At 29.9% G+C, this 15,292-nt stretch overlaps 1 protein-coding gene across 1 annotated transcript in view; it reads left to right on the forward strand.

The window, feature by feature from the left end:
- LOC126879718 (UDP-glucosyltransferase 2-like) overlaps positions 1 to 15,292 on the forward strand; it is a 50,901-nt gene that overhangs the window by 29,253 nt on the left and 6,356 nt on the right. Inside the window, exons 3-4 of the mRNA XM_050642927.1 lie at positions 1,859 to 2,081; positions 11,045 to 11,264. Coding sequence (XP_050498884.1) covers positions 1,859 to 2,081; positions 11,045 to 11,264 — 443 coding nt within the window. The remainder of the gene's footprint in view (positions 1 to 1,858; positions 2,082 to 11,044; positions 11,265 to 15,292) is intronic.

The following is a 15,292-nucleotide window of genomic DNA, read 5'->3' on the forward strand; positions in this document are numbered from 1 at the left end:
AATATTTCTCATAGATTCAATTATATTCGGTTCGATTCAATTAGATTCCATTTAATTGGATTTAATTTTATTTATTATAATTATGCTTATAATTTAATATATTTAAAATATATGAGTAGTGAGAGTATCTAAAAATAAATGAACTCTTCCATGCATTATTCACGATTAAAATTTACACGAAGTATTTACTATACTTCATCTGTAATTAAATTTTTAATTTAAAAAATATCGGTTACATTATTAAGAAAAATAATATTTTAAAGCTTTATGTATCTTTATATCTTATTATTCCTAATTTTAACGGGTAAAATCACTAGTATATAATATTATGTATTAAGTCAGGTATATATTATATATTTATATTAAATTATAGATATAATATATATTAAAAAAATTAAACGTAATCGAATGGAATCTAATTGAATCAAACGAATATAATCGAATCTATAATAAGTATTCATTTCTGTCGGCATTCCGCAAGTGTCACGCTTTAATTTTTTTCCACAGCACACTACTTGTTTCCACTTTGATTTCCGTAAATTCGTTTACAGGAAACATCATCAGTTATGTTTAAAAATTAACACGTTTCTTAAGATATCTCGAGATAGAAAAAAGGTATCGACATGCGGTTTTCGATATTCTGTTGATAATTTGGCCTAATTTTGTAATACAGGGTTAAAAGTGCATACTTGTATTTAATATTTTCCAAAGAAAACTAGATTTCTGAAAAACATAAAGTAGCGCCCCCTAGCTGGCATATTACTTATTAGACTGTTTCGTAATTATAACTATTACATTAACGAAAAATATCTGTTTTCAACGAGACCAAGTTTTCAAAAATCGATTAAGCAGAACCGGACTTACAGCCATCTTTCATAACAAGGTTCCCACTCACCCCCGCCTCTTATTTGCAAACGTAGAGTTACACTTGTGAAATCAGATATTCGCAGAATTTTGAGAAGAATACGATGATTGGATTTTCAATGCCCTTTCATTATGTAAATTTTGTAAAATTTTGATTTTTAAATTTTTGACATTCAATTACGTCCTCTAGCGGTGGACTTAAAAATATGAAAATAATTTCCTGGCTTTTCTCGAGGTAGCTTTTGTTATAAATTTTTTTTCCCCAAAGCTGTACTATAAACGGTTCCTGAGATATGGCCGAGAGCCATTCTTATTGGGACACCCGGTACATAATTGCATATATCAGAAGATATTTTTTTTATTCCAAACAACATTTCATAATAACAATTTTCAATATTGTGAAATAAATAAAGATAGTTTACTCTTTAGCGAAATTCATATTTTTTGACATAATTCGTATAATACATGTAGATACAATTTGATATCTGATGGTTGAATCGTAGGTTTTAGCCATGCAGAACTTTTTATGACGAATAACTTTTTTTCATAAAATTAAAAATAAAAAACTTTTCCACAATATATGTGCAAAACATGCATTTTTCTCACGGAAAATAAAAATTTCTGATTTTAATAACTCAAAAAGTATTGATTTATTTGAATAAATTTATATAAAAAATTTTGCTTAGAATTTGTTCCTCTAACGAATTGTGGGGTTATTTTTAAGAAAATAATTTTCACCCCTGAATAGGGCTGGCATATACCCCCAGGGTAGAAGCGCAAGTTGGCACCATGTCACCTTTGTTCCTTGAGATATCCTCTAACCACTCAACAAGATTCATGAAAATCGATGGAGGTTCAACGAAATCGAAGATAATAGCTCATATACACCTTCAGTAACTGCACTAATTATATTTACACAAATGTAGATAATTTTTATCACTCAAATCTTATGTTGACTGCACTGTTTGCTTTTATAATAAATATCTTATTTTAGGATCTAAAAAAATTCTTGGATGAATCCAAAGAGGGCGTAATATACTTCAGTTTGGGCTCAAACGTTCAAAGCGTTAATATTCCTGGAAGAGTAAGAGATACCTTGATAGCTGCCTTTTCTGAATTACCCTACAAAGTGTTATGGAAATTTGAGGCAGATACTCTGCCAAATCAGCCAAAAAATGTTATTACTAGAAAATGGTTACCCCAAAAAGATGTTCTTGGTAAGTTGTATTATATCTGGCGTGAAAGAAAATAAATCAGCATATTAATATTTTTGATGCATTTTGTTAGAAATTATTAGGCTTCAACAAATCTTTGCATATTATAATTTTAGATTACACATAAAAACATTTTTAAAAATGTGGAGTATGTTAGCTTTGGAGTTGGGACTGATTTATTTGATATAAAAGTTTCTTGATGACAGAAGAAGAATGAGGTCTTCTTTGAAGTTCTTTTAGCAATCGAATCTTATGTTTTAAATTTTAGCAATAGGTCTTTGTGATTTAGCAATATTATTAGTGATCAGGGTGATTGATTAGTGGGGTAAAGCTCAATAGATCCGCTACAGTAATAGATAGCAATAAAAGTTGATAACAAAAATTTTAGCCAACTTTTCAGGGTGTTCGATAACATCGTGGCAGACCAAACTTATGTTTTTTTAAATAGAACATCCTATATTTTATTTTATATTCGAAATCTTCTTACCTTCCCCATTACAAAAATATAAAGGTCTGTTATGTTATACAGGGTATTTAGAAAGTTATAGCCAATTTTCTATGAAATTCGTAACAAGTTCAATTCCCTGTATAAATAAAAATAAGTACAACAGCAATGGTTTATTGATTCCATATTTTTTTATTTATTGTCAAAACTTTTAAAAATGATTGACATTGCTAATATTCTTTATATCGAATACAGGGTGAGTCCAAACGCAAGTACATTATTTTCTCAGTAATTTTAAATGGAACACCCTATATTTTATATCACTATTGAAAAGTAACATCATCGTAGTTTAGTTTGTATACAACATTCCCTATGTCCAAATTTAAAAGTTTTCGAGATATTTTCATTTTTCAATGGACCAGTAGCGTGGCCACCCATATCACCAAAATTTAATAAACTGGACTGATTTTTTTGGGTTACGTTAAGAATGAAGTTTATAAAATGTCTCCAACAACAAATAATGAGATGAAAAATAGAATACAAAGTGTATTACGAAGTGTTAATTTACAAGTGCTTCGTAGTGCAAGTAACTCATTCACTCAACTCACTTTGAACACCTTATGTAATTAAATATATAAAATATTTTACTAAAAGTAGGTTTTAATTTTTTCAAAAATGTTGTATTTTGTGTTTTTTTTGTAAAATTTTTTACTGATACATTATTTTTCGTTCTTTATCCGTTACATTGTTACATTTACATACAAAACTAGTTTTTAATTGTTTTCAGAAAATGTTGTATTTTGTGTTTGTGTTTTTTTTTGTAAAATTTATAACTAATAAATTATTTTTCTTTCTTTATTTGGTTCATTTACATACAAAAGTAGTTTTTAATTGTTTCAAAAATGTTGTATGTTCTGGTTTGTTTTTTTTTCTGGAAAATTTATTAGTAATAAATTATTTCCTTTCTTTATTTGCTACATTGTTACATTGATTACCGGATTGATAATCAGTAATCTTAAATTATTAGTTTTAAAAGATTCAGTCATGGCTTACTTAAAATTTAGAAAGATTTACTCCCCTAATTAGCAATTTGCTCTGAAAAATTAAAATATCTCGAAAACTAATAAATTTAGACATAGGGAATATTATACAAAAATTAAAGTACGGTAACGGCACTTTTCGATATTGACATAAAATACAGGGTGTTTTATTTAAAATTACTGAGAAAATAATGTACTTGCATTTTGACTCACCCTGTATTCGATATACAGAAAATTAGCAATATCAACCATTCTTAAAAATTTTCATAATCAATAAAAAAATATGGCACCAATAAACCATTGCTGATTCGCTTATTTTTACATATTTATACAGGGAGCTGAACTTGTTATGATTTTCATAGAAAATTGGTTATAACTTTGTAAATACCCTGTATAACATAACAAACTTTTATATTTTTGTAATGGGGAAGTTAAGAAGATTTCGAATATAAGATAAAATATAGGTTGTTTCATTAAAAAAAAAACATAAGTTTGGTCTGCCACGATGTTATCGAACACCCTGTAACATTATAATTAATTTTAAAACGTGAAGCTCAAAGTTGGCTACAATTTTTGTTATCAACTTTTATTGCTATATATTACTACAGCGGATCTATTGACCCACAAAAAAATCACCCTGTAGAAATATATCAGTTGATAAGCTAATTAATGAAATGTTTCTTTGAAGCCTAAAACAACTTAAGTAGAAGCATAACTTTGAGGTAAAAGTATGTATCTACGAGATAAGTCAGAATCATAAACTTATTATGGTAGACAATGAATGACCCCACGGAACATCTAAAGAACTTGTGTCTTATAATTATTTTTGACTCTGGTATGTTGAGTACTTCAGATTTCTTAGCAAAAAAGAAAAAATGCTTCTAAGAAAGCTACATGCAGATTGATATTTATGTCTCATACAGGGTTTGTGAAAAAAAAGACTGACCAGATCCAGAAGACAAATATTTGATAATTATAACTTATAACTCTTGAATATTTATTTGATGGAGGATATTATCTGAAAATTCTCATTAGTTTTAAAACTACTGCTTGTGAAAATATTATGTCTAAATCAAGGGTATTTGGCAAACTCAAATTTCTACAATTTGGCTCTATCGTCTATCCACTACATAACTACCCTTTCTAATAAAATCAATGAGTGTTTGAGAGCAGGTGTTTTACAATGATACATAATTTGTTTTCGCGATTACATGATTTGGTCGGGAGTTACGTCTTTCCGAATATAAGATTTTAGGGGAGTGCAATTAGAACGAAAATATTCATTGTTTCGGAAAAAATGAAACAAGCTTATATTTTTCAAAACCTTTTTTTGTTAGTTTATATACACGTTAAAGTAAAAAGTTCTACTAGCAGATTTGGCCACTAATTGTTTATTAATGGTTTAAACAATAACAACTCTTTTGTATAAATTAATAATTTTAAAAATATCGTTGAATTTATCATTTTCCTTTGATCAAATATGTTTCTATTTTGTTTTTGATTATGCTGAATCCGAATACGAATTTACAATATGAAAATTCTTATACAGAAGCTCTTATACAGTATGTCTGCGTAGCTAGGAACCACATGGAAAATTTTTTTTTAGCTCTTATACAGTATGTCTGCGTAACTTGGAACATATTGATAACGTTTTTATTATGAGTTTTACGAAGGAAAGTTATTTTTCATAAAAGGCTCTGGATAGTCAAAAATCTAAAACTGAACCATCAGATATCAAATTTTATACGAGTTATGTCAAAAATATGAATTTCTTTAAAGAGTAAAGTACCTTTATATTCCAGAATATCAAAAAATGCTATTATGAAAAGTTGTTTGAAATAAAAAACTATGTTTTAATATACAATTACATCACTTTTTTCTCAAATTACGAATATACCCTTCATCATTTTATTACAATTATGATAACTATTTTATTATCAATTTTACGAAAAAAGTGTCATAAATGCTCTACCTTGTCTAAAATTCAAGATAAAACCATCAGATATCAAACTTTTTCAACTTTATACGAAGTATGTAAAAAATATGAATTTTTTTAAATAGTTAAGGATGTAATTGAACACTGCAACATATTTTTTAATTCCAAACAACTTTTTTTAATAACAATTTTCGATATTGTGCAATATAAAGGTACTTTACTCATGAGTGAAATTCATATTTTTTTACATACCTCGTATAAACTTAAAAAAATTTAATATTTGATGGCTGCATCTTAGATTATATACGATGTAGAGTATTTTATAAAGAATAACTTTTTTTCGTAAAACTCATAATAAAAAAGTTATCACTAGGTCCCAAGTTACGCACACATACTGTATAAGAGCTAAAAAAATTTTTTTGTTGAACATTTATTATTGTTGAAGCTTCTTAATAAATGTATTTTAGGCAAGTTTTACAGAAAAAAGTTTTGATCACTTTGTATAAACATTTTTTTGGCTGGTAATTTTCGGTTTTTTATTACATTTGTGTTATCTTTCTTAATTTTCTCAAAAATAAATAGTTTATTTCACTTCTAAAGTAAAATCATCTAGTGTATTTTAAAGACTACGTCCTTAGCTTTAAAAAAGCACCTATAAACTTGTAATACATTTTTTCAAACTTGAGTAATACCGTCTAAAATTGGTAGTAATTCCGTAAATCTACAAAGTTTTCAAAAATTACATTTTTTGAGACGTCCTATCATTTGAATTAAATTTTTGAAATTTTTTTTGAATAAAACATCGTTTATAAAGATATTTGAAAGGTAAGTTGTGCAAAATTGAGAGTTTTATAAGAACAATTGTATTAGTTACACGTTTTTAAATAATTTTTTAACAAAATTCATGTAAGTCTCACTTTCCGCCCACACCGTACTTATGTCTAGATATTTTATTTCTTTTTATTATAACCATATGCATAAGATAGCTTAATTATTCTTCTTTTGTGTCCAATTTGTAAAATTTCATTTCATCCATTAGTTAAAAAATTACATTAAAATAACTCAACCGTGCACTTCGCCGAACGCTAGTTTACAGTGCGCCAATGTTTGTGAGAAGGGTGACTTTAGCGTTATAAATAAAAAATTATAGAAGCTACAGATTTAATTTTAGAAAAATTTTTATATTAGGTTTTTTTTGTAAAATTTTCTGAATTTTTCAATAGTCAGGCCAGTTTTATTCTTAAATTTATATTTTCGGAGTTATTTAAAAAAACATCGAATTTCGCAGTTCATTTGTTTAATAACAAATGAAGCACCCACTTCTCGAGTAGAACTTCTTGATATGTTGTTTATTAAGAGTAAACAGTAGCGATCAACAGGTAGCAATAAAATATAACTTCGGGAGATAGTATCATAAACTTTGGCAACATTGGTAATCTTTGACATTATGTAAGATTAATATTATTGACAATTTAACTCATAGGCGCGCTAAATGGAAGTAACCGAAAAGAATTTTGTTATTAGTAAATAAATATAATAATAATAAAAATAAACCCAAATGGGTGAAAATTTTATGTTAACATAGGTATTTGTACGAAAAAATAATAATAAATAATAATTTCATTGTGAAGCGAAACGAGAGCAGTCTTATTTTATTTAGTTCATAGAGCGCCAAAGGCACTCTAGAACACCCTTTAACCCTTCTTAGGGTCCCATCAGAGGTGCATATTTCATTCTCTTTCAACTACTAAAATTCGGGCTACCGTTATCGGTTCACAACGAAATGATGGCATGAATGCCGTGGCGGTATCTGCTAAAGACGAACGAAAGTTTTACTTCTAATATTAACAATATCAAAAATAAAATAAAACTTAGAACTAGTCTTCTGGTTAAACCAATCGTGGCTTGTGGCTTCTAAAATTTGCAAGCCAACGAATTGCCGGAGCTAAGAAGGCCGAGGGAAATCTACCAGGTTAAGTCGTACTTCATGGAATGATTATTTATTATTTTGATTAGTTCTACTCGTAATCTGAGTATTCGGAACTAAGCTTTGTTGGAATTTTACCGTGCTGGACAGGCGGGAAGTGAGATGCAGCCTGATAGATCTTCCTCGGCATTGTTAGCTCCTGCACTTTTTATAAAAATACACTTTCTTCAATTTTTTTATCCGATGCCTAGATTTTGTGTCATTTTGGAACTACTAATGAAATAAAAAATTTTAGTAGTTCCAAAATTACACAAAATCTAGGCATCGGATAAAAAACTTTATTTGAAGAAATTGTATTTTTTTGTTCTTCTTAATGGCGGTACAGGCTCGTTTTTTTAATATTGTATTTAATTACAGAGTAATTTCCACATATTAATATATTTTTCAAATTGGGCCCTGTACCGCCATTCTTTATTTTATTACGAATACGTGTGCCAAATATCTCTAAAAAATATTCAAAATTACAGCCGCAATCTTTGAACGCGTTTTTGCTACCTGTTGATCGCTACTGTATCACCTTTAGCAAAAATAAATTTTTTCGGGTTCAAAAATTGCAATTCTTCGATTTTATGTTCAACCGCGTTTATCTCGAAAACTATGCATCCTAAGAAAAAACTTGTCAGAACAGTTTTTGCTTAGAATGACCCAAAAAATACAAAAAAAATGTTTTGTTTTGCGAGAAATCGCTGTTATGTAATTCCTCAAGTTCTTTGTTTATAACAATCTTATCGACATCCGGATCAACTGTTACCCAACAAATTCGTGTTCTACGGGTCAAGATACATAAAAAAATCTTGGGTAAGACCATCTGAACAAAGGAGGCCGTTGTACCCCCTTGGCGACAGGACTATGAATATCTACCTAAAAAAAATTGGCATTTGTACTGTAGTCAGGATTTCTGTACCTAAACATAGATTTATTACGAATTTCATTTTCATGGGAAACAACTTTTCACACTTTTTTTATGTATGACAACAGTAGATTACTTCTCATAGGTACTTACATTGTTAAAATTTGTGGTGGCTCCAATTTCGATGTTCTCATAATTTTGGCACGGCTTTTAATGGACTTTTTCTTGGAATTATTCGCTTTATTTGTCGTTTGATTAACTTTTCCCATTTCGGTAAACTATTGATAATATGTTAAAAATAAAATATCCTCCTAAATCTTTATAGTCGCATTAGAATTCGAAATGTTTTTACGTAAAATTTTACCTACCTACATAGAACTGAACTAAAACACAATTAACAACAATCTATTATTTCAAACAGGCCAACAACTTATACAACAACAACAAAAATATAATAAATAACTATCAATAAACACTATTTTCCTATGAAACAACTATAACGAATTCTTAAATTAACACACTACTGCACTGGACTGATATCAATAAAGATGACAGAACAAATTAGAGAAAATCTGACGCAGGTTTGTCAAAATGACACTGATAATTTCTCTATGTTGCCTAATTAGTTATTTAGTTATAATATGTTCGATTTCTTGTTAGAAATAAAAAATTTTAGTAGTTCCAAGATTACACAAAATCTAGGCATGCGATAAAAAAGTTTATTTGAAGAAATTTTATTATTTTTTTCTTCTTAATGGCGGTACAGGCTCCTTTTTTCAATATTTTATTTAGTTATAGAGTAATTTCCACGTACTAACATATTTCTAAAATTGGGCTCTGTACCGCCATTCTTTATTATATTACGAATATGTGTGCCAAATATCTCGACAAAATATTCAAAATTAGAGCCGCAATATTGGAACGCGTTTGCTGCTACCTGTTGCTCGCTACTGTAGCCTCTTAAATATTTCTTAATGAAATTACAAAAAGTTCTATCTTGTTTGATTTTTTCCGAAGTGAAAATCTATATGCACTCCCCTATTTCGTAAGTATAGGACATCTGGAAAAATCTGACTGCATTGTCTAGCCGATAAGGTAGTATACATACAGTATGCAGTATGCCGTATGTATACAGTAGACATCTGCCGTAACGGCAAACGATGTATTCAAAAAAATCCATTCCATCTTCATTAAGCTCAGAAACTAATACACTGTAACTCTAAGAAATCTTCTTTAACCCCTTAACCGCCAAACAAAGAAATACTGCAATAATATGTAATATATTTGTTTAACTAGAGTAAAATAAATTTAAACATTCGTAAAAAATTGTTTTACACTTTGATAATGGCAGGTGTCACAATAACAAAATTGTTCGTTTTCGAACCTTTGGCGGAAATGAGATATAAAAATTGAAATACAAATTTTTATTTTTTGTGAAAAGTCTCAAAACATTTAGAGTGTAAATGGACTTGGAATTTTTGATAAACAAAAATAGTATGGTTAGAACATTGCCTACACCTTCTTCAGCTTCTTTCTCAAAAACGAAGTCGAACGGCACTCTATCTTTTTTAGAAATTATTTTAGATATTTCCAGCTTACACTTTCCAATCTTATATCTTGCACTGTGCCGGTTGCATAAATTCGACAAATCGAGATATTGTCTACAACACTACACAACCTCCCTTATGTAGCCCCCTCCCCTTCCTGCTTGCAACTGCTCCCATCTACATGCATGCGCTCCTCTACATATAAACCGCCACCTATTGGACCGTTGAGGCGGAGCGCACACTGTTGCATGGTCCGAAAGCGCCAACCATCCACTATGTTCACGAACTTCTTGCGCTCCGCGCTCCCTGCAACTGCTCCAATCGATACGGTATGCGCTCCCTTACATATAAACCGCCACCGATTGGAGCGCCGAGGCAGAGTGAGGCGTACAATTGCACAGTACGGGAGCGCCAAACGTGTCCACTATGTGGAGCAGTTGCAGGAGTTCAGAGCGCAAGCATAGTGGATACGTGTTTTTACACATAATAAGAAATATCCCAACAAATTACTGCCTGTGCATCACTTTGAACTTATTCCTGATCAGACAGGATTATATGTCGACTTCCGCCAATGGTTCGTTATCGAACCATTATTTTCAAACACGAGATTTGATGACTCAGAATTTTTTTTGTATTTTTATAACAATTGGTGTACAAAGAGGTTAAAAAAATTGTTTTAATTTATTTGACCACAAAAGTGCTATGCCAATAAAATTACTACAGTAAAAATAAAGTTGTGTCGAATGATTGAAAATGTCGGACATTTAGAAAATATTTTTGTGATGAAAGCATGAGTTTGGAAATTAAACAAAATTAAATTTAGTTACACAAGTTAAATTTAGTTATATCTTCTGGTTGCTTAAAAAATACAATAATTTAAAAAAATTTAACGAATTGCCAAAAATAATTCTACAATGGTACAATTTCCAAAATGGTGCGTTTTCGCACCTTTGGCGCTAAATAGGTTAAGATAAATACATATAAATATTCCATATAAATTACATTACAATAATCCTTGCTGGTTATCTTTTGCTGACGAGAGCTTTAAATATTTTCGAAGCTCTAACTGCAAGTGCCTCTGTGCTAATGTAGTTATAAAATATTTAATTTATTTTTTATAATTATTTCTAGTTTTAAATATTTCTGAATTGCATTTTTTAGCACATCCAAATATTAAAGCATTTGTATCACAATGCGGTTTACAATCGCTGGAAGAATCTATCTCTAGGGCTGTTCCTATTGTAGCATTGCCATTCATTGCTGATCAAGAGATGAATGCACAGCGTTTGGCAGAACTTGGAGTGGCAGTAAATCTTAATTATGTTACGTTCACAAAAGAAGAACTTAAGAAGGCTATAATTGAAATCGCTGAAAATTCCAAGTAAGTGTTTTAATTTAGTATATTATACCAATTTAGAGTGTGTAAATTTAATTAAGATTTTCAGTAGTAATTGCACGAGAACTCTAAAATTATCGATTTGTTTCCCGAGTGACACTTTGACAGTTTAAATTTCACGACTCGAAGGGGAGTGAAATTATGTCAAGGTGTAACGAGGGCAATACGTCGATAATAATTTTAGAGATCGAGTGTAATTCGCTGAGATTATTTCATGAATGAAACTGTCTTTTTTAATAATTTTAACTAATATTTTACTGATATCGTCACCTGAATATTTGCTAAACCTGTTTCTTGGTTATCTCTGTGACAAGTTGTAAAACAATAATAATTGTCATTAATGTCACTGAATGTTCACTTTTGCGTAGTAACGAAGGGCATCTGACGTAATGCTTGACGAAGGGATATTATTAAAAATTATCGGGTATAATATCACAAGAGAGTGAGAATAAATTGAAAATAATGCGACAGTTTTTCGAAAATTTGTTGTCTGGCAATAGACACGAGAGCCCGCAGGGCTCGAGTGGCTTTTGCCCAATGACAACAAATTTGAGTAGAAATGAAGCATTATTTTGATATTTATTTTTACTGTCGTGTGATATTCGTAAGATTATTTTTTAATACGTATATTATGGATATTTTCTTAAATGTGATAGTTATCAAAACTAGGAAACTGGTTGCGATTAAACAGAAACAATCTACTTAAAAAAAATCGATCGGTAATTTTCTACAGTAGATAATTCTCAGTATAATTTTAATCTAATTGGACAGAATTAAACACGTGATCAAATATTTTACTATACGATTGGAAGTTAAAATCATTAAAAAATAATCAGTAGTAATTGCACAAGAGCTCTAAAATTATTAAATTTTTCCCCAGTGTCACTTTGACAGTTTTAATATCAAAGTGTAAATAGTTAGTTCTTTGGTACATTCTCAAATTGGTGTATTCATCTTGAAATAACGGAGAAACGGTCGATTTTAGGTGTATAATGCTACTAATTTCTTTTGTAGTGACCTGTAAGACCTTTAATGAATATTAAAGGTCCATTAATTAAAACTAAGCGAGATATGCTGCAAACAAAATTGATAACCAATGTATTTTAAGAAAAAATGAGAAGTAATTTTAACCCCCATCCACCAAAATGCAAATGCATCGTTTTCCTTCCTCAATACCTTTTATTATATTGTTATTTCTGTTCAAAAAGTTTGGACGGGTTTAAAATGAATGGTTTTTGAAAAAAAAAAAGATCAAATTATAGAGAGCATTTTTAAATTTTCTTAAAAAGCTTCCTTTTTCTCCATGTAATTTGAAAATGATACAGTAATGAAAAATAAAAAGAAAATTTGTATCTGAAAAAGCCCTACATTTTTGTGTGGTATCTTTTTTCGTGTCTCTTATATTTTTCGAGTTACATGGAGGAAAAGGAAGATTTTTAAGAAAATTTAAAAATGCGCTCTATAATTTGATTTTATTTTTTTCAAAAACCATTAATTTTTATCCAGTCCAACATTTTGAACATAGAAATAACACTATAATAAAAAGTATTGTAGAAGGAAAACGATGTATTTAAATTCTGATGGATGAGGGGTTAAATATACTTTTCATTTATTCTTAAAATACATTAGTCATCAACTTTTTTGTAGAATATCTCGCTTAGTTTGAATGTAATTGACATTTATTATTGCTCGTTTTAAAGGTCTTTTCCAGCACTACAAAAGTTATTAGTATCATTATACACCTAAAATCGACAGTTTCTCTGTTATTTCAAGTTGAATACACCAATTTGAGCATGCAACAAAAAAACAAACTCTTCTTACCTACCATATCCCTATTTGTATTTTAACTACAAGATAGATGAAGGAACGAATCTCTTTGTTTTTTTATAACTTACAGAAATATTTTATATAGTTTTTTTTGTTAGATGCATAGTTTTTAAGGTATTCGCAAAAATCCGTCCGAAAAGGTGTCATTTTTCAATGAAAATGGCCAATTTTCAACCACGAATAACTCAAAAGTATTGAGTTTTCAAAAAATAATTACAGAACAGTTTATGCTTAAAATTAGGTTCTCTAGCCTCTTCCGTGGCTATTTTAACCAAAACATTTTTCACCCCCGAGAAGGGGTGGAAACCACCCCCAAGATAAAAGCGCACATCGGCATAGGGTAGACTTTCTTTCTTCAGCTATTCCCTACTTACTGTGAAAATATCAAGTAAATCGATGTAGTAGGATAGAATTCGGAGCCAAATACCCTCATTTACTGCCCCATAAGGACTAAGGCTCTTATGAATATACTTATAGTCTATATACTTATTTTCACCATTTACTACTAACAAGCAAATTTTTTCGTGAGTAGCTTCATTTTGCCGAGACGCCTAACTTTTTTCCTTACAACAATTTCCGTGAGGTAGATAACAAAGATATCAGGAATAGTTCAGTCGGGATAGACGATCAGGCCTAACCTTGCATGCCGAGCTGCCCCAAATTTTATTTTTCCAATTTTTAGGGAGGGTCAATAGTAGTGTAAATTTAAAATCTCTCTCGTCAAAATGAAGCTACTCATGAAAAATTAGCTTGTTAGTAATAAATGGTGAAATAGGCCTGGGATCCCTGAGTATTACCTATAGCTTAATTAATAAAAAATAATATGTAACAAAACAATAATTACAAATTTTCTTTTATATTGTGATGTAGTATAAAACAAATACAAAAAACTGAAAACACGTAATAAACTTAATAAACTAATACAGACAAGGCGAAAACTTCGGGTTCGTTAGAAAAAATATTCCCATGAGATTTTTTTGCATAATCACATTCGTGAGACATCCCAGAATAAGGTTCAAGATGTCGCCCATGTGAAAAGTGGTCCAATTTTTTTCCAATTTATTTTTTATCAAATTGCAAAAATCAATATGTATGGCCCGTACAAATTTTTGTTAGGTTTTTTGGACCAGTCTGGACAAAAAAGGTCTCTTGTAATTTTTCTCTAAAGTTGATCGTTTTCGTGTTATGAACAATTTAAAATTGAAAAAAACGAAAAATGGCGATTTTCAAGGCTTAATAAATTGGTTAAAAGTTATTATTATGAAAGTCAGAAAGTGACTAAATCAAAGTTTAAAGCCCCCCTAGACGATCCTGAAGAAATTTTTGTCATAATTTTATTACTAAGCTGTTATTTTTAAGTAATAATAATGAGCGCCAGCACGTATTAGGCGGCCGTCTATGGTGAGTGCGAGAGAGATACCATTCCGGCAGTCCAATGGGGAAGCTTACTCGCAGTCACATTTAAAGCCGTGTCAATACGCTCTTACGGCTTATTGTTAATAATTAAAAATAACAGCTTAGTAACAAATTAATGACATACATTTCTTGAGGATCGTATAGGGGGGGCTTTAAACTTTGATTTAGTCGCCTTCTGACTTTCATAATAATAATTTTTAAACGAGTTATTAAGTCTTAAACATGGCCATTTTTGCGTTTTCCAAATTTTAAATTGCTTATAACTCGAAAACCATCAACTTTAGAGAAAAAATACAAGAGGCCTTTTTTGTTTAGAATGGTCTAAGAAATTAAAAAAAAAATTTGTCTAGACCAAAAATAATAATTTTTGTAATTTGATTAAAAAAATTGTTAAAAAAAATTGGACCACTTTTCTCGTGGGCGACTTCTTGAACCTTATTCTGGGGTGTATTACAAATGTGATTATGCAAAAAAATCTCATGGGAATATTTTTTCCAACGAACCCCACGTTTTCGGTTTGTCTAATAATGAATTTCATCAAACGATAAAAAATAGAAAGCAACAAAAAATAATAGTACTAATATCGTATATATTTCAAATCTAGATGATAGTTTTTAAGCGTACTCGCTATTCCGGTAAGGATCTATGGAGAAGTAACACCGAGACGCAAGCCCACATCTCTTGCCATACTGCTCATCCATAGATCGATCAGATACACCAGCGTTCTCTAATCTAAGTAGCAGATCAGTTTAGAATTTTAAACTATTACG

This window comes from Diabrotica virgifera, chromosome 2 (assembly GCF_917563875.1).
Source record: "Diabrotica virgifera virgifera chromosome 2, PGI_DIABVI_V3a".
NCBI classification, from domain to species: domain Eukaryota; kingdom Metazoa; phylum Arthropoda; class Insecta; order Coleoptera; family Chrysomelidae; genus Diabrotica; species Diabrotica virgifera.